The sequence below is a fragment of the Rhamphochromis longiceps genome, linkage group LG3 (assembly GCF_057381845.1).
Source record: "Rhamphochromis longiceps isolate RC_006_pf linkage group LG3, R_longiceps_female_GT1.1, whole genome shotgun sequence".
In the NCBI taxonomy this organism is placed as follows: domain Eukaryota; kingdom Metazoa; phylum Chordata; class Actinopteri; order Cichliformes; family Cichlidae; genus Rhamphochromis; species Rhamphochromis longiceps.
In genome coordinates this window covers 19,621,641-19,641,882 of record NC_140559.1, presented here as the reverse complement: position 1 = coordinate 19,641,882, position 20,242 = coordinate 19,621,641, and the positions used below count along the sequence as shown (strand labels likewise).

Here is a 20,242-nt window from a genome sequence, read left to right as displayed (position 1 = left end):
CCTGCAGCTCCATCTTCACCATCCTTTGTCCAGGATATCCACTCTCCCTCCTCTGCACACGTCCAAACCATCATAACCTTTTTACGTCTTTAAGATGTGGCTGTAGTTTAGCTAGCTTGATGTTTTTCTGTTGACACGGGTGGACAGTTCCAACCTGCACTAAACACTGTGTTGTAATTGTGATGGTTTTATAATTTAATTTTCTTAAATTTCACACATGGCATCACATCTGAGTAGTGTTTACCTGCCTCGTCCATCTTTGTCACAGCTGCAAAATGAAATTACCATGACAACATCTCAGTACAGCCAGCTAAACACCTGATACAGGGGCTTCATTTAAGAGGTAACAAAGTACAGGTTAGGTGTCAAAGTTTACTTATTAAAAGCTAAAATGTGTTTTCGACCCGACTGTTTTCTCTCAGTGGGAAAAGTAAAGAATGCAATGATCTGCACATCTCATAAATTTAATTTACAGTTAAACATGTAAAACATATCAAATCGTTAAACTGAGATTCCTTTTGTGTTTCATAAAAATAATTCAGCTTATTTTGAGTTACCAACATGTCGAGAGCTCTGGTTCCAACATGCAGGCTGGAAGTGGTCTAAAAAGGGCAAGCAGCATAATAAGTAAATAAACAGGCCACTAAAACATGTATGAAGGGCCATGTGGGCATATGTGCTGCCCTCTAGCTGCCGAGACTAATTCAGAGCCGCCACCTTTGGCATTATTAATTTGCAGTTCTGTTCTACTTTGTAATTCGTGTTCTCTTTATCGGTAAACCGCACTGACACAGCACTTGACTCTCTGTAATTCTTACCTGGATGATATCTGGAACCTGTACGACTTAATAAGAAGAGGTGGACGTCCACTTAGTGTGACACTTTTTACTGTGGAAACAAAAACAAACAAGCAAAGAATAAAGAAATAAAAGATAATAAACACTAAATCTGAACTCTTTATGTGCTGTCTCTGAAAACACTGAACATAAAATGTTAAAAATATAAAGATGTTTATTCCTTATTCAAACTTCCAGCCTTTTGTGTGACCTGCATGAAACAGTTCACACAATCACCAACAGGGGGCGATGATGACCTCATGGGCCAAAAGGTCACATTGATTATGAAATCGCTCCAATGCGACACTTCTCCATCTGTTCAGATCCAAAATAACTTCTCACTGTTGTGTAATGATTCTTCATCCCCAGCAGACGAGAGAAACGCTGTAACAAGAAGGTTTTACCGTCTGTGTCAGTTTCACTTCCTCCTTCCTGTGACGGTGTGAGGCCTGCATCAGCACCACACTGCAGCAGCAATGATTGATAACACAAACACTCAGACAAACATCCTCAGCAGCCTGATAACGCAGTGTGAAACTACCCACAACTGTGAAACAATCAGTTTGTCTTCATTGTTTCATAAAACCACAGAAAGATTATGAAACAACCTCCGACACACCGAGACCTGAAACATCAGAGCTGTGAAATGTAGAGAAAGGGAATTCCCGACATACACTGAAGGGGTTAAATCTGTAGATGGTGCAGGAGGAGAAGCTGCAGATGACTGATATGTAGCTGACACAGCGATGAAACAGACCTCCTGTGATACTGTGGAGAAAGACTACGAGCAGCAGCTGTGAGGAGCGTCACCTGCAGGTAGATGAGCTGATCTCAGTGCTGACACACTGTATGTTGCTGTGTGGGAACGAGTGTAGTCAGTTCTCTGTGTGTGCTGACCTCTTCATGGTCTGACAGAGGCCAGGGTACATAACTGGCTCTTGACCAGCTTCAGCCTGTGTCCACCAACAAGGTGTGTTGGTACAATATTTGAGCGTTGATGGCCCAGTGCTCCTCTGCAGACTCAGACACACATTTTCTACACTTATAAAACATTTGAAACAGAAAGAATAAAAAGCAAACAGCACTCAAAAGTCAAATATATTTAAACCAAGAGTTTAATACACAAAATCTGATGACCGTGACAACAAAATATGAAAGATTTTGTTGTCATTGTACCAATGGAAATATCTTGGGGTCATTCTAGACCCAACATTATCCTTCAAGAGTCACATAAATAAAGTGTCCCAGGTACTTAAATTTAATAATCGAAATTTTAATCATATACGTAATAATTTAAATATGAATGTTGCAAAAACTTAATTTTACTCAATGATCATCTCTCATATGGACTATTGTTTGACGTCCGGCTCACTTGCTTGTCCAACAACACTTAAAACTATTGAAAACATTTATAAAAGAAGTTTAAAACTACTTGGCAAAAAAAACGACCTCCCACGACCACTGTCATGTGTTAAAAAATAAATAAATTACTAAACTTCAATAACTTAGTTAAACTTAAAAGAGTGAGTTTAATATATAAAGTCTTACACTCCCTTGCTCCACCACCACTAAAGCAATTTGTTTAAGGCACAGGTTAAAAACTGGTTATGGACAAATCAAGTGTGTGATCATGTATGAGTTGTATAGTTTAAATGTTTTATTTGGGAATAGAAAAGTGTGTATGTGTGAGTTTGGTGATGGAGTTTTTATTATGGATGAATTATGAATTATGTCTATTTTTTATGTTTTACTGACAAAAGATGGAAATTAGCCCTTCGCTATAATCTGGTATTTTTTATATTAATGGAATTTTTTTTACATTTATGTTCATTAACATGTACTGGCCTAAATAAATTAAAATAAAATAACAATGTTAGTATTTAAAGTCCAACATCTCCCTCTAGTGGTCATATATAAACCATGTGGGAGGATGGTGTTCATTATATTCCAGCTACCACAGCTTAACAGGCTGGATAAACTCTGCACGTCTCCTGTCAGTCTTGTGTCTAACACAGACACACAAACATTCACATCTATGACCAATTTAGACTCACAGGTTAATCCAACTGCCTGACTGTGGACTGTGGGAGAAGCAGAGTGCCCAGAAACAGCCATGCAGACCCCACACAGAAAGATGGAGGCTGGATTCAAACCCAGCACCTTCTTCCAGTCAGACAACAGCATCACCATGCTGCCTCAGGGGGACGTCCACTAAATGGTTATAATGGTTATAGTTTGTTTCATTGACTAAGCTACAACACTGACAGCAGACTGAAGTAGAGTCGACGTTTTAAATGATATTTTTAATTGATTTCTTGTGAATGAAGTCATAAATGTCATTTATTGATTATCACAGAGAAACTCAAATATCATGTAATCATCTCAGTTAACCTCAAATTATGTCAAAACAACGTTGCTGGTTTCTTAACTTTTGAAAGCACAAAAGGTTTTATGTGTTTCTGTGTGTTACACTTAAAAAAAACAACTTAATTTTAAAGGTTTTGCAACAAAAGAGGAACTGCAGAGTGTCTAAGTTCATATTCTGGAATAAATTTATCACATGAATCATTAAGAAGTTAGAAATCCACCAATAACTGTACAGACAGAGGAAGAAACAGAGTCAGAGGAAGAGGGCGGGCTTTACTTGGTGTCAGTGACAGAAATGAAAAAAAGCTCAAATGAGTGAGAAGGACGATGAAGGAAACATCTGTGCTGTGTCTGCTCTGTAAGTAGAATCTCTGTGTTTGTTTGAATTCTTGTACTTTGACTGTCTGCTCTCCTGATAACTGATGATGGAGGAGAAGACATGAAAAACAAATCAGGCTGAATTCAAGTTCAAAACACCACGAGGACCAACTGCAGGTCTGAAGTTTAACAGAGTTACTGATGAATTACTGACTGTGAAGCACTATGGTCAACACTGTTGTTTTAATATGTGCTATATAAATAAATTTTGATTTGATTAGATTTTGAATTTATAAGTGAAAAGCTGAAATAAAATGTTGGTGTTTGTGTGAACAGAGCAGAGTGGTGCACTCTTACGTGGACCTCAGTTTAGTGCTTTTGTATTTACTAATACATACAGTTACGTATTATTATAACACAACTGTATGTGATTCCTTGTGTAACAGTAACTACATTAGAGCATGAAATATGAAATGATGAGATCAGTTTTATTTTAGAATTCATTATTATCAAATATTACAAAGCTGTTCTTTATGTTCACCTCAAATCAACCTGAGTGTCATTTCTCTTTAGTTCTGATCTCACTGCTGAGCTGCACAACAAACCAAGGTCAGTAACCTTCTTCTGTCACAGTTTAAACCTGAGAAATGCTCACTGATATGACCTGATTGGGTTCATGTTTCACAATGGAGCTCACATATAAAATTAAATAAAATAAACTCTGACAGGTTTTACACATTTGGATTAAAACCTTCAGTAAAGATCTCAAAGACGTGATCATCAGTTTTTCACTTTAACCCTCACAGCTCGTCTGACTGTGAGTCCCAGCAGCTCTCAGTTCTTTGAAGGAGACTTTGTGTCTCTGAGCTGTGAGGAGGACGACAGCTCTGCTGGATGGACTCTGAGGAGAAACACAAGCAAACAACAGAGGAGTCAGTGTGGAGATGTGTGGGGAAAACCAGCTGGTTCGACTAATTCTTCCTGTGACATCACTTTGATGGTGCCTCATGACAGTGGAGTTTACTGGTGTGAGTCCAGAGAGGGTCCCATCAGTAACATGGTTAAGCTGACAGTCACTGGTAAGCTGAGTGTGTGGAGTTAGTGTTGATGAAGCTGTGTGTAAATGGATGAAATGCTGTAGTTTGTCTCTGTGTTGAGGTGGATCAGTGATCCTGCAGAGTCCTGTCCTCCCTGTGATGGAGGGAGATGACGTCACTCTGCTCTGTGAAACAAAGACCACTCCCTCCAACCTCCCAGCTGCTTTCTATAAAGATGGCTCCCTCATCAGGAAGCAGCCTACAGGTCACATGACCATCCAGCATGTTTCCAGGTCTGATGAAGGCCTCTACAAGTGTGACATCAGCGGTCATGGAGAGTCTCCATCCAGCTGGATCACTGTCACAGGTGACACACTCACCTGTCTGTGTTTCTGCAGCTTTCAACATTCACAATAAACTAATGATTGTATGTTGTATGTTTAAGGGAAATCTACAAACACATCTCCATCTACTCCCACACCTGTATCTACATCCACTTCTATCCCTACATCAGCATCACCGCATCTTGTTCTTCCTGTGTTAATCTCTGTTGGGTCAGTCTGTGTTGTGGTTCTACTGGTGTTACTGGCTCTACTGGTGAGAAAACATAATCACAGAAAACCTGAAGGTGAGTCTCAGACTTCCTGATCTTTCATGTGTGGACTTTGATTTGTTGAACAATTTAAACATTATTATGATTAGATTTCAGTGTTTATTTTATCTGTCTGTGATAATAACATTTGCATTCATACGATAAATTATATTACTGTTACATTTCAGCAGATCAAGACAAAGCTGCAGGAGAAGATGTCACATACAGTGACATCAAGATATCACATGGTCGACAGCAGCCTGTGAAACACAGCAGAGGTAATGTTTGGGGAAATTTTGGCGGGAGATGGTGTCAGAAAGCTGTATGTTTACGATAAGGGAGATGTGCCAGTTTTATACCACTACAGGATTTTCAAATATATAAAGAAAATCTTTGAAAAGCATGTAGAGTTCACTTCATGTGACAGGAACAGTCGCCTCAGGTAAAGACCTTCAGTAACAGATGATCCTCTACAGGAGAATCTATGACACAGTTCAGTAACATGGAGATTGTTTGAGAAACAAGCATCAGCTGAAATAGGAAACAAATGACTTGTTACTTTTGTAAAGATTTACGTGAGTGCACTTATCATTTTTCTTGGCATCCTGTGTCCATGTAGCTTATTTGATAGACTGTATACCAAAGATGGACAAGGCTCTATGACATCATCCAGCAGTTTCTGAAAGTTTGCAGCATTTTCAAGCCTTAAAGTAAATGTTTCTGACACGTTAGTTTTATTTAGACTAATGTGACTCTGTTTTTATGAGAAGGAGAAGTGCGAAGTTATCAATGCCAATGCTAGCTAGCTTATATAGCTACATCCACAGACAGCATGGGGCAGATAACTGGGCGCATGTTTAGTAGAAGCGTGACCTGCTGGAGGGAAAGGGGTCTAAGCAGCTTTGATCAGATTTGATTGGCTCCAGAGTGGTTAGATTTGGGCTAACGTTTCAGGAACATAAAATCAAGGGCACATAAGAAACTGGAAGCATGTGACAGTGTGTGTTTTGAGCCCTGGATCATGAGGAGCTTCATCTTTTCAAGCGGTTAAGACGGTGCGTTAGTCTAACGTTGTGGGTTTATGATAGATCGCGAGAATATTATGAAGCATGTTAGGCATATAGCTCACCTTCATAATTTACACATTTAATGATAAAGATTATTCAGTTAGTTAAATGGCTTTTTCATAGGTAGTATGCAACACCATCTTAGTTAAATATATCTGTATGTAAAGTTTCACACCATACTAAGTGAGAATTGTTCTTTGCATGCTGGACGGTCTGTTGTCTGCGGTTAGCTGAAGCTAACAGCTCCGCAGTTGTTCAGCATCCTGTTTGTGACATAAAGAAAACACTTCAGCTGCAGGTGTTTCAACACAGGGCTGTTAGTTTAAACATCTTTAAACACGAAAAACATTTATGTGATAACATCTTAAATTCCATTAATCTCAGTATCTTTGTTTAGGCTCTGAATCTACCTTTTATGAAGGTAATCATTTGTTAGTTGTGTGATATCGTGGCACGTTTACCTGATCTGTGGTCACTCAGTTCCTTGAGTACATTTTATTTGTCACAGAAGCTTTTCACCTTTTCAGTGATTCTATCTTCTGCTTAAACTATTTTAAACATCCTAAATCATCTAAATAGTTTGTGTTTTATTGTGCAGAGAGTGATTCTGCTACAGTCTACTCAGAAACGAGAATTGAAGACGTCAGTTATGGAGAAATCGTCATCAAAGACAAGAAGAAAAAGTCAAAGACAAAAGGTAGAGCTGCTCCTCTTTTTCTCCATCTGGGTTCGTTTCTACATCCAATCACTGAGCTAAATGCTAACATATGAATGCTAACACTTTAATAGTTCATAACATTTGAACTTCACATGTTCACCATCTTAGCAGCACGCTCATATTTAGTAATTACCAAGCATCGTGAACACAAGAAACAAACAACATACTGCTGCATTTAAACAGTGAGCTAAATTGGATCTTTGAGGTTTTAAGCAACAAACGGTTCTTTTTACGTACATGTGCCAGTTTCCTGATTGGCTTCCTACGGTCATGTGATGATGAACATTTTCTCAGAATCCTCAGCTGTTTCGTGAAAAACTAAGTATACCTCATTGATTTATCTTCTTTTCTTCATCTTCTTCCTATCTATATGACTTTCACAGTCTTGTCATTGTGAAGGAATTTTGGCCCACTTTTCTTTGCATCATTGAATCAGGTCTTTGAGGTTTGTGGGCATTTGCGATGCACAGCTCTCTTAATAAGATCACTAACGTTCTCCTAAGCGTTCCAATCAGACTGAGGTCTGGGCTCTAACTGGAGTGTAGCAGTGGTTTTTTGGGTTCACATTAAACTCTAGAACACTTTGGAATACAGAGAAGTTACTGGTTGGTTCATTTAGTGCAAGGTGCTCAGGTCCTGTGCTTCAGAACAGGCCCAAATCCTCACACCTCCACCACCATGCTGACAGTCGGTATGTGGCGTCAGTGTTGATGTGCAGTGTTTGGTTTTCCCCTCAAATGTTGTCTTGTGCATTATGGACAAACATTTACTCTTTGGTCTCATCTGAGGACAAAGTTCCAGAAGTCTTGATTTTTGATTTCTTGGTTTGTTCAGATGCGAAAAATCCCAAAACAAAACATAAAGAGAGAAGACGTTTTCCCCTGGGAAGTCTTTTTTTATTTGAATTGTTTTAATTTTACCATAATGAACTTTAACATTTAGCATGTAAAACCTGTAGAGTCTGAGGTGTAGCTGTTGGATGTTTTGCAGTTTGGGGTCAATTTGCTGGGATGTTGACTGCTGGGGAAACTGCAGTAAACACTTGCTGATGATCAGTTAATTAAGTGTATTTGATTAGTGTTTGGCTGCTTACCTTAGAAATTCCTGTGGACACAATGAGGTTGTACTTAAACTTGTTATGTGACTGTAAATCCAAACAGTGGCTCGATTATTTACAGGAGCTTTATGCGGGAGGAATAAATCAGCAGCAGTTATATCCTGCAGTTCACATACGTTAAGGTCTGTCACTGTAAGACTAAATGAGGATTTTGTGTGAAGAAAGAATAAAAAATAAACATGTAACTTTTATTACCCTAGAAAATCTTGTCTGTCAATATTATCTGACATAACCAGACAACAGACTCACCTTCATGACACTACAAATCTGGCATTAAGCTCAGCTCACTGTGGCAGTCTCTCTTCACAGTTACACACAACAGCCGCTTTAACTTGTGGCGTCAGCCCCAAACAGTCGCTGTAAGTTGTAATTTTGCTGTCAAACAATCCCAAACAGCTGCCGCTGGTCATGTCATTACCCCAAAAAAGGCACATCAGATTGGGCAGGTAGTAACATCTGAGGATGTCAGCAGGGTTGATGCTACAATTTGAGCTAATTGTCTACTACTACTCAGCCACAAGCTGTGAGTAGGATCTGGATACAAGATGCAGAGCTGCCCGTGCTCGCTCTTAGACAAAGAGTTTTTTATTAATGCTTTTTATTCATTCCTGTTAACAATAACCTTAGAGAAAGGCCAAAGATAACAATGTATTATTGGTTCTTTCAACACTTCCTGACAGCATGACTGTCTGTGGTGGCTCATTGGTTCCAACCGAATACATAAAATGTTAAAACACTAAAAGTCTAACCTTCAAACTTCCTCTGTGTTGCTTCACTCAAAGAAACAGGAAACGCTGCACTTGTTGTCGATTTTCTTTAGCAGCAGATTAATCCACACTTTTGCGGGATGGTGTGTGTAAGCATGTTGTCATGATGATGAACAGACATCCAGCTCAATAGTTCTGCTTTCTGATGTGATTTTAGCACAAATATGGCACATCTGCCATTTTCTTTGAGCGACATGTGGCTCTCAGCGTCTGCCTCAGCTTAGCCACAAGTGCCCTGTGAATTGACCAGATGCCATGTGTGACATTTGGGCCACTTCTCTACCACAGAACATCCGCCATGCTGTATAATAGAGCGATACATGCCAAAAGCAGCCCACATTAGGCCCAGATGTGCCTTGGTACACACACAAGATAGAGAAGCAACGTCCTGTGGTTGAAACCAGTTAGTCTGAAGCAGGTGAGATTTCTATCTGCTATGTACTCTGGCTTGGATAGTAATAGTGTTCATGTTGTGAGACTGTAGCTTGTGGTGAAGTGTGTCATTTAGCATTGTAGAAGCAGCAGCTTGGTGGATGTCACCTTTCTTTTTCACACAAAACATCTCACAGGTCTATCCAGCCATTCATTGGCTCAGAGCAGAGAGGTGTTAAGAGGTGTGAGGTGCTGCTGCAGTGTATGAAGTACATGTACTTTCTACATGATGCAACATTGCAAATACAATTTTGACATATTTTTCGTGACCTAACAGTTATTCCCAGCAATCATATCAAAAGCAGTTCTGGAATCAGTTTTGGAAAAAACTAAGCAGGTCGGATCAACGAGGTCCAGGGATAAAGCTCCTGGTTATGTTTAACCTTGAACAGAGTAGATTTACGTCCTCTTGCAGTCACTATTATGAGTGACATTATGACTCACTTTCGGGCTTTGGTCAGAATTGTAACTGAAATCAAACTTTTAAAGTGTAAAGTGTGCGTGTTAGTCACCATAGGGAAATAGTTCCTCAGCATTTAACCCATTCACCCAGTGGGCAGCCACTAATGCAGCGCCCGGGGAGCAGTGTGTAGGGACGGCACCTTGCTCAGGGGTACCTCAGAGTAGCCGTTCAGTGGAGTCGAACCCCCGACCTTCCGATCATGGGGCCACCACTCTACCTACTGAGCTATCCCTGCCCCTTCTCATCTTTCTCCGAAAGCAACCTTTTAATAAAGACATGTGAGCAGCATATGAGGTTAGTTATAGATTGTCTTTGAGGATAAATGATCAACAAACTTTTCTCTTGTTGGTCAACACCATAATCCCAGACATCCCCACCACCAAACTGGACCATCTCTACCCCCAACTGTCACTCAGCAACAGATCCCCACAGCGCTGCCTTCTCAGCCCCCTACTCTACACCCTGTATGACTATGACTGTACACCAACTCACCCAACCAACATCACTGTCAACTATGATGAAGATAAAACCGCACACAGGAGGTAGTGAACATCTCCTGGTGGTGCTCATAAATGAACCTCAAGCTGAATTCCCTTAAACACCCTGGTAAAGAAGGCCCAGCACTTCCTCCGTGTCTTGACGAAGAATAACCAGAAGCTGCTGCTGGCCTTCTACGCTCCTCAGTGGAGAGCCCGAGAGAACATGTTTGCTGGGGTGTTGTTTGAACACAGGTAGCTGTGCACTTACTGGACACTCAACTGTAGCTCTCATGCTGACACAGTGAACATTACCATTCAACAAGCATTAGACGACAGCTGTGCTTCATTTAGCTACATTAAAGCTCTACACAGTACAGAAACTTGCCCACTCAAGCTGACAAATAATGTTCATTTAAAAGCTGAAATGGGAGAAAAAGCAACTGTAATTCTTCAAGTGCATCAATCAATCAAAGTAAAACATGGACTGGCATCAGTGAGTTTTGGGGGTATTTTTTTCTTTCCTTTTAGGAAGAAACTTTTTGGTCACCATGGATTACTTCTCTTTATCTACAGCTCACACTGTCTGTGGTGCACCACAAGGTTCAACCTTAGGTCCTATTTTTCTTTCTATTTAAGTTCTTCCATTTTAAAAAAAACCCCCACAACATCTCCTTTATTGTTACACCAGAGCCACACAGATATCACTTCCCAAAAGACCCAGCAGCTGTTTTAAATGATCTCAGTCACGTGACTGTAAATGTTGTCATAAAGCTGGCATCAGCTTAATACTACAGAGATGAGGTCGACTGAATCAGCTAAAAAACACATTTATATAAAACTCATTTTGTGTGATTCCATTACTTAATCTGTATCAGTAGGATCGGACGTCTGTGGCTGTGGTAGAGTTGGGTCATACCAGTCAGAAGGTCAGCAGATCAACCCATGACTTCTCCCTGAAACATCGATCGGAGTGTGACTGAGTGTGTGAATGCCAGAATGCTTAGGCATAGATAAAAGTACTGTATGTGCTTGTGACTGGGTAAATTAGAGTTGGACAAAGAAGTCAAACTAACAACTGAACATCTGCCTAAAGAACAAATATCTGAACATACCTGTAGAGTCCTAGTTATTATTAGACCATTCAGGCCTGTGGCACAGCAAAAGTTTTCAGTGTTGACACAATTGTAACCATGCTCTCTGGTCTTTCTGGGCTATGGGTGTGTGGTGGGCTTTCTCTTAAAATTATATTTTATTTAAAACAAACAAACAAACAAAAACACCAACAGGGCAGGACGGTGTGCACTCAACCTTTTACTCTATCGTCTCCTCGACACACATGGCACACAGGATACGTTACACTCCATAAAACAGTCCCTTTGTAACCACTAGGTAGGAACAAAAATTACCTCCTACAAGATGCCTTGTATGAAGTAGTTAAATATGTAAAACAAATATGTAAGCCGGGTCGTTTTCTGTCTGAGACACGAGTTATTCCCATCATAAAAACAGAAGACAGATAAAGTTAAAAAAAGAAACAAAAAAATGGTCTCGGGATGGTTTCTTGTGAGGAAGGACGTAGTGTCTTTAGAAAATCTTGCTGACTCTTGCGATGCAGACAGGCAGCAGACTTTAGAGGTGGTTCCTGTTTTTACGTCTCACACCTCCGCCCATCTGTCAGGGTGGAAAAAAAGAGAGAAGTTGGAATCAACAAGTGTTTGACTTTTTAATGTGGCTTTTTGTTAATTTCATGGATGATTCAAGTAACAGTTAAAGTGTGGGCAGCATGGAAACTGTGATTTGTATCTGAAGTAGTTCCTAGGAGCTTCTCAAGCAGTCCTTTAATACGATTCATTAACTTATCTTTTTTTAAATTTGCATGTCAAACCACAGCAGCAACTTCCTCGTGTAGCCTGAGGCCAGCTGCAGTGCAGTTTGCTTTGGGTTGGCTAACAGCGGAGTGTTGCAATAAGATGTTTGCTTCATGCGCTGTGGGGAAAGTGTGGCAGTTTGCAGTAAAAGAGCACGGCGGTTTTGTGGATGTCACCTTTGTTTTTCTCATAAACACCTCACGCTTCTATCCAGTCACTCATTGGCTTACAGCAGAGGTGTGAAGGGGAGAAGAGATGTGAAAACCCCTTTGGAGTTTAAAAAATACTCATCGCTTGTATCACTTGTATTCTTCATGATGCAACATAACAAATAAAGTGTTTTGTAGTAGCTGTGGTGTTGCAGTTGTTGTACCTGCAGTAATTTAAATGTGTTTTATTTTACAGAGAGCGACAGCATGGCGGTCTACTCCTCAGTGAAAACTAAAGACCTCAGTTATGAACAAGTAGCCATCAGCCCAAAGAGAACCAGAGGTACAGCTGCTCTTTATCTCTCACTTTAAACAGAGCAAAGCTAGCAGTGTCATGCTAAGCTAAGCTAACCATGTTCTCACTCAAGCTCAGGATATCAACCTTCGCATCTTGAAAGGCGCAGGAACCAAACAACTTCCTCCTCGTCTTAGTGTGATGTATAAGCATACTACACTGATAACAAGTTTTCAAATGACTAAACCAGGGTGTTTTTAGACAGAAGACGAACCAATCAGCTCAAGGCCCAACGTAAGATAAAGAAGCATTTTTCTTTTTTGAGAACGAGTTTCAATTTCAAGTGCTGCACCAATTTGAGACAAATTTAAGAAAACTAACAAAATAAACAGCCAAAATCAACCCACACAAGAAGGAAATATCTCAGTGGTCACATTTTAGTGAAGGGCAGGGGTTAATGTGTGATTTGGCAGGTGGGGAAACCTTAAGATTGGCTGTAGTGGTGCAGCACATAGTAATGTATCATGTGGTAGACTTTACTGTGGGTACAGGCTGTGACTGATATTCACTGATCGTTGTGAACTGAGCCAGCTGATTTAATCACGTAAAAGCAGATGTTTCATGAGCTGTCATAAATTTTAAACCCCTGATAATAGACAGCTAATTTCAAAGGTAGAATTTACTGAGTGAACATCATCACCTTGAATTTAGATCGATGCCTACTGCCTTTGCTGCAACCTACATGAAAACCACAGCCTGCTGTGTACAGTGCAGCATAGAGTATATATGGATACTTAAGTCTGTTTGCAGGATATTTCATGAAAAACAAATCAACAACACACCTAGTTACCAGTGGACCATCCTGGTACATTGTAGACAACATGTAGCCTCAGCTTTTAGTGTCAAACTGCTAATTTTGTCACCACAGACCTACAGACTAAATAGGGACGTTGATCATTTGACGCTTAAAGTTTGTTTCAGTCGGTACAAAAGTTAAAGCAGGGTAAAACAGTAAAAAAAAAAAAACCCAGCGATGCCTCAGATGATGGTGTGGAAACTATTTCTGTGTTTCATGTGAGGATTACACTGTTTCCTCTGAAAATCTTGCTGAGTTGCAAACAGGCGGCAGACTCTGGAGCTGGTTCCTGTTTTTAAGCGTCGCTGCTCGTCCTGTCTGATAAAATCTGTCAGTTTAAATTTAAATGTCATTCAGTGACGCTGATGAGCTCATTACTGATCATTAATCGTGTTTCCTGTTGTTTCAACTGCTTGTGTTCAGACTTTAAACCAGAGTCAGAGGTCGTCTACTCTTCACTGAAGTAGTCCACCAGTCCAACCACAGATGTCCAGCTGCTGGTCTCTAACTGGTTCCCCCAGCACCTCAGACCAGAGGACATCCACATGTTACAGATTTTATTAAATATATTTTATGTCTTAATCTCCTGTTGTTGGACCCGTGATTCATAATTTGCATTTTGATGCAAAATCAGCAATGTGAAATATTTATATAAATAATGTAAAATAGGGATATTTGTATGTAACATTAAAAACTTCCAGATGTTTTGTGGTATTTATTTACATTTGTCCTGCTCCTGTTCCCACGCAGCATGGGGTCGGGGGTATCTCTGTGGCATTGATTAAATTTTGCTCTCTCATGCTCCTCGTGTGGTTCTGTGGGTTTCAAACACGGGGGGAGATGGAAAACTTGATTTGCTCCACTTTTGTTGTGGCTTACCAATACAAGCCTGGCTTCAGTGCAGAAAACAAAACAAAAAGATGTATATTAAACCACAGCCACAGACTCAAAGCAGCAGGCACTGCAAACTGCACAGAGCAGCGTCAGCATGCTTGATGGAGGAAGAGGTTTACTGCTGTAGGCATCCAGAAACCACCTGCACAGCAGCTGGCATGGAAACACTTTTACATTTAAATCAATATGGTTTCTGGCAGCAGTTTCTCTCAGTTTTCTCTCAAACATGAACATGTTTTGGGGTCAACAATATAACAAACCTGAATAGTTAGTTTTCATCATAGTTGCCATTTTACAGTTATGTAGAGAATGAAAGAAGAACCCCCTGTGCTGTCAGTATGTGAACCATGTTTGATGGTTAATTATTTATTATTATTGTCACACTCAGTATTTTAGGATAAAACATGAAACTTAAACATTTTGGTGTCTAATAAAATGCACACTTATGACCACGTGACTCTGACTGGCTCCTGATCCAGCACAGAGCTCAAACAGTTACCTCTCAGTAAAGCTGAAAAGCAAAGGCAGATTTAAAGTCTGCTGCCCTCTACTGGTTAAACCTGGTGTTACAACAGACTGCTTTAAAAAACTGCTTTAAACTGCTTTAAAAATGACAGCACTTGAACCTCTACTAGAAGATGTCACATTTTAAATCAGTTATCTTATACTTTCAAATTAGGTACAACACATAGATAGAAAAAAATCAATGACGGTAAAAGGATCACCAGTGTGTGGATAGCAAATTTCCCACGTGTGGGACTAGTAAAGGTTTATCTAATCTAATCAGGAGGTTAGAGTCACTAACATGTGAGATTTTACTGTTTATCTCACCTGGTCTTAGAATAACTGGGAGTTGCTGGAATAAAGCCCGTCTGTCCCTGATCAGCCTGCTGCACATCATTCTTTTGAGTTTTCTTTAATAATACAGTAGAATCTGCACATTTTTTCTCCATCTGACTGTACAATGTAAATAGATCTAAATCTAAAGATATGAAAAGGATCACAGATATGTACTCATCCAGGTCTTTAAGACATCCTTGTAACTAACTGATTAGCATCGTCTGGCTTCATCGATAAAGATGGCTGGGTATCTCCATTGCAATGAAAATAGGTTTTCAATGCCTAAAGCAGGGGTGTCAAACTCAAATACACAGTGGGCCAAAATTCAAAACTGGAACAAAGTCACGGGCTAATGTTAATATTTATTGAAATATATTTATTCCTCCAGATATAAGAATGAATCTTTTCTTATGGACTCAAACACGTTTTGCTGAAAAACTGAATATGGAACAAGCAAAGCTTAATACTAAACAATATATATATTAGCTGTATAATACCAGTAGGCCAGCTCTAATAGTAATTTGGTATGGCTTCGCGGGCCAAATGTAATTAGGCTGCGGGCCAAATTTGGCCCGCGGGCCAGAGTTTGACACCTAGGTGGCTGTGGCTGGGTGGCTGTGGCTCAGGTGGTAGAGCAGGTCATCTCCTGATCGGAAGGTTGGTGGTTCGATTCCCGGCTTCCCCTAGTCTGCATGCCAAATATCCTTGGGCAAGATACTAACCTGAAATTGCTCTCCGATGCATTCATCGGAGTGTGAATGTCAGTTGTGAATGGGTGAATGCACAAGTTGTGTAAAGCGCTTTGAGTGCTCAGAAGAGTGGAAAAGCGCTATATAAGAACCAGTCCATTTACCTATGGCCTAAAGGAAAGTGTGTATAACATAAAGCATATTACTGGAGCAAAAAACCCTGTAATTAATTAGTTACTAGTTACTTCTTCAAAAAAGTAACTAACTGAGTTAGTCATTGGGTTAAAATATTCTTAAAGGAACTAGTTACTAAGAAAAGTAACTATTGTGTTTGTTTTTTACTCTTATTTTTCCAATTTGACATACTGTATTAAAGTAAAACTGCATTGCTTGCGTGCTGGTTTGGCCTATCAACACAATTTAAAACTTGGTGTGTAGTTTGAAGTCAACACTTTTAACACAAAATTGGAGACTCAGGGTTGACTTGGGTTGATGTAGCATCTTGTTGCTATGTCATCTTAAATTGGTCATGTGATTGGTTTACCATGGCTACTATGTTCCTCAGCCAATCAGCAGCACTCATGTGCACTCGCGTTACTTTTAACGCTGTTATTCCCATCACCCTCTGACTACAGAGGGTAACAGTGAGCAGTGGTGCACAGGAGCAACTAGAACATAGGTGTCAAACTCTGGCCCGCGGGCCAAATTTGGCCTAATTACATTTGGCCCGCGAAGCCATACAAAATTACTGACTACGATGACCTGGATGACTGAGAACCTTCACAGACATACAAAAAAAAAGAAATACAAAATTACCATTAGAGCTGGCCTGCCAGTATTATACAGTGCATGTACTGCTAATACTACAATTCCCAGAATGCTCTGTTGGTGTTTTGGCATGTCAACTGCCAAGTGGGCTCATTTTGACCCCATCTTCCAACGATAACAGCAATCCAAAGAAGTATTTTCTTCTAGAAGTAAAGTAAAGTAAATAAAGTTCTTATTATTAAAGTTGTCATTGTAATTTTGAGCAAAAACCCTCTAGGCCAGGGGTGGGCAATCTCAGTCAACGAGGGCCGGTGTCCCTGCAGGTTTTAGATCTCACCTTGGGTCAACACACCTGAATCACATGATTAGTTTGTTACCAGGCCTCTGGAGAACTGCAGGACATGTTGAGGAGCTAATTTAGCCATTTCACTCAGCTGTGTTGGTTCGAGGACACATCTAAAACCTGCAGGGACTCTGGCACTCGTGAAATGAGACTGCCCACCCCTGCTCTAGGCTCTATGCTGGCCATTTGGGCACCCCTGTTGCTCTGCACAGCCAGCAACCTGCCTGGTTCTCCACATTACGGTGGCCCCTAGAGACAAAGCACGTACAAACTCCAAAACACTTGCAAACTCCAAAACACATGCAAATTCCAAAACACATGCAAACTCCAAAACACTTGCAAACTAAAAAACACATGCAAACTCCAAAACACGTACAAACTCCAAAACACTTGCAAAATCCAAAACACTTGCAAACTAAAAAACACATGCAAACTCCAAAACACATACAAACTCCAAAACACATACAAACTCCAAAACACATACAAACTCCAAAACACATGCAAACTCCAAAACACGTACAAACTCCAAAACACATGCAAACTCCAAAACACGTACAAACTCCAAAACACTTGCAAAATCCAAAACACTTGCAAACTAAAAAACACGTGCAAACTCCAAAACACGTACAAACTCCAAAACACTTGCAAAATCCAAAACACTTGCAAACTAAAAAACACATGCAAATTCCAAAACACGTACAAATTCCAAAACACTTGCAAAATCTAAAACACGTACAAATTCCAAAACACGTACAAATTCCAAAACACGTACAAATTCCAAAACACTTGCAAACTCAAAAACACATGCAAATTCCAAAACACAACGGAAGTGCTCCAGGACGCTAGGGGCAGTGTTGAGCTTTTGTTACCTAGTAACTACACAAGCCAGGAAGTACCAATGACCGGATTTGGGGTTTGCAGCCTTAAAGGCCGCATTTTAAGGCCGATTACGTCACAGCGACAAGAGAAGGCTTTCCCAATTCAAAGGCTGCTCGAAATGCGGCCCTCAAATGCGTCCATAATTTCCCTGAATTTTAAGGATGGGTCGGTGTAGCCTTCATGGCCCAACATATCCCAGACTTCATAGTGCGGTGGTGGTGTGGATAATTTTGCCGAAAAAAAACGGTGGAAGCGGAGCGGAGGAAGAGTAAACTTTCAGAAGTAAGTACTGAATATTATGTCACTTATTTATGCGCAAATATTTTTTTAATGAAGAACATTAAACCATTATTGTTGGCCACATGTCGGGAAAGTTATGTGACATTAGTCATGTCTGTACTTTCAGAATTAACTTGGTTTTAAAGCCTTTACTTTAAAAAAATATATATAGTCGACCTTAATCTTACAGAGAATGTGATGATTCTGTGGATAATTAAAGTCAGTCATATATCCACAAACACAACAAGCTGAAAGTCAGTGATGCTGCTCGGTTTGCAGTCCTGAATATCACAGCACAAGGAAGATTCACTGCACTGTTAATGTTAGCTATGTTATATTGCTGCCTCTGTTCGGTGGTGTCGAGCCAAACGGACTTTAACGTGTGTTTGAACGAGCTGACGGTTCACTCGTTAAGCTGAAAGAAAGATGCTTTAATCACAGGAGTCACACATGTGTCCACTGTACCAGCTGGGAACTCTTCTTGTTTAGCACTGTAATAACACAAACACTAAATCCTCCTTCTCTTGTGCTGTTGTGTAGCAGTGTATACAGCTGAGACTGCCACCTGTCTGTCTGTCCTGCACTCTCTCTCTGTTTCTTTTTCTCTGATTGTGTAATAAAAGTATGAACATGTGTTTATAAGTCACACTTGTGTTTGAATCCTGCAGCTTATCACACATTTGATTTCCATGTGTGACAACTGCAAGTGTCCAGAGTGAGGACAGACTGAGGGACCCACTGCTGCACATCATCTGTGAGGCTTTGCACCCCTGATGATCCACCAGGACAAACTCAACAGTGTGTGAGGAAGAGGAGGAGGAAGAGCCAGCAGCAGCTGACAGATGGAGAGAATAGACAGACTGTTCCCTGTTTGTGAAGGACTGCTAGAAAAGTTTAAAATAACTAATTGTCTGTCCTGAATCAGTCTTATTAGGTAATATTCAAATAATTTTATCATTCCAGTGTTTTCAGTGTGGGAGAAAGTACTCAGGGCCTTCAAGTTACACACTATGAAAGGCAGCAACAAGTTTAATGTTCAGAAACCTAAAGTCTGTATCAGCAGCAGAATCAGGGCTCTAGAGTGCGACCAATTTGGTCGCAAATGCGACCAAATTTTTCAGTGGTGCGACTAAAAATAAATATTTGGTCGCACAGGTGCGACCAACTGTTCCGGTAACAAAAAAAAAAATCTCTGTAACTCTCCGTGTGGTCAACAACAGACACACATTATGCCCCTATCGTGGACTAAACCAATCAGAGATAGTCAGGGGCGGGACCTCTCTGATTGGCCGTGGTCCAGTTGAAAGTGCAGGTGGAAGAGAGAGGTGAGTAGCTTGAATAAAGCGATATCAATTCATTAACGGATTCCACACAAAGACCTAAACACGGAGCGGACCCAACACATCAGAATCAGCTTCGTCTTTCTCGGCTTTCTCACCCGACGGCCTGAACACGGACACGCTGTCGGAGCTTAGCGATTCTTCGGGTCCGCGCTGTGTTTACGTCTTTTTGCGCTGATTCTGAGCTGCAGGTTTTGCCTCTCTCCAACCAAAATTCACCGAGCCTGCAGCAAAAGAAGCAGCAAACTGCGCTTCACATTTGATCAATGTCGTCATGAATTCCCTCTGACTTTTGCTGTTTTGCTTCCACCACGATAAAAATCACACTTCCTGCACAGCTCTCTCTCTCTCTGTACTTCAGGAACAGTTTCCCGTCTCAAATCTGTTTTCTGCATTATTCATTCGCTTATTACCCACCAGTCTAGCGTTGTTTACAGCGCTTTTTCTTTTTTCACTTAAATGACCTCGGACAAGAAAGCCTAATTTCTGCTGTTCAATACTGAAGAAATTTAAATTTCTTAAAATTATGCAAAATTGCAGAATATTTTTAAGGTTATCTGCTATAAAAAGCCAGACCAGGAAAATCTCCTTCATGTTTTCCTGTTTTATTCTCAGTTACTTTCACACAAAGGCATCTGCTGTGATTTTCACAATTCTGATGAAGTCTCATGTGTATCAGTACTGATAAATGATCAGAATTATAATATTTCTGACTGTCTGAGGCTAAATTGAATCAAATCAGGACTTTGAGAACCGGAATTGAATGGATTATAGAAATCAGTGATGATACTCAGCCCTAGTGAGCAGCCTAGGCCTGAGAGAAGTGGATGTACTGTAGCTGTGGGTAAT

General features: G+C 40.3%; 1 protein-coding gene across 1 annotated transcript in view; it reads left to right on the top strand.

Annotated features, from left to right (window-relative positions):
• LOC146673313 (uncharacterized) overlaps nt 1–14,156 on the top strand; it is a 66,542-nt gene extending 52,386 nt beyond the window's left edge. Inside the window, exons 3-8 of the mRNA XM_085401775.1 lie at nt 4,680–4,925; nt 5,004–5,186; nt 5,339–5,428; nt 6,816–6,914; nt 12,467–12,553; nt 13,785–14,156. Coding sequence (XP_085257901.1) covers nt 4,680–4,925; nt 5,004–5,186; nt 5,339–5,428; nt 6,816–6,914; nt 12,467–12,553; nt 13,785–13,828 — 749 coding nt within the window. The 3' untranslated portion in view covers nt 13,829–14,156. The remainder of the gene's footprint in view (nt 1–4,679; nt 4,926–5,003; nt 5,187–5,338; nt 5,429–6,815; nt 6,915–12,466; nt 12,554–13,784) is intronic.
• The last annotated feature ends 6,086 nt before the right edge of the window (nt 14,157–20,242 follow it).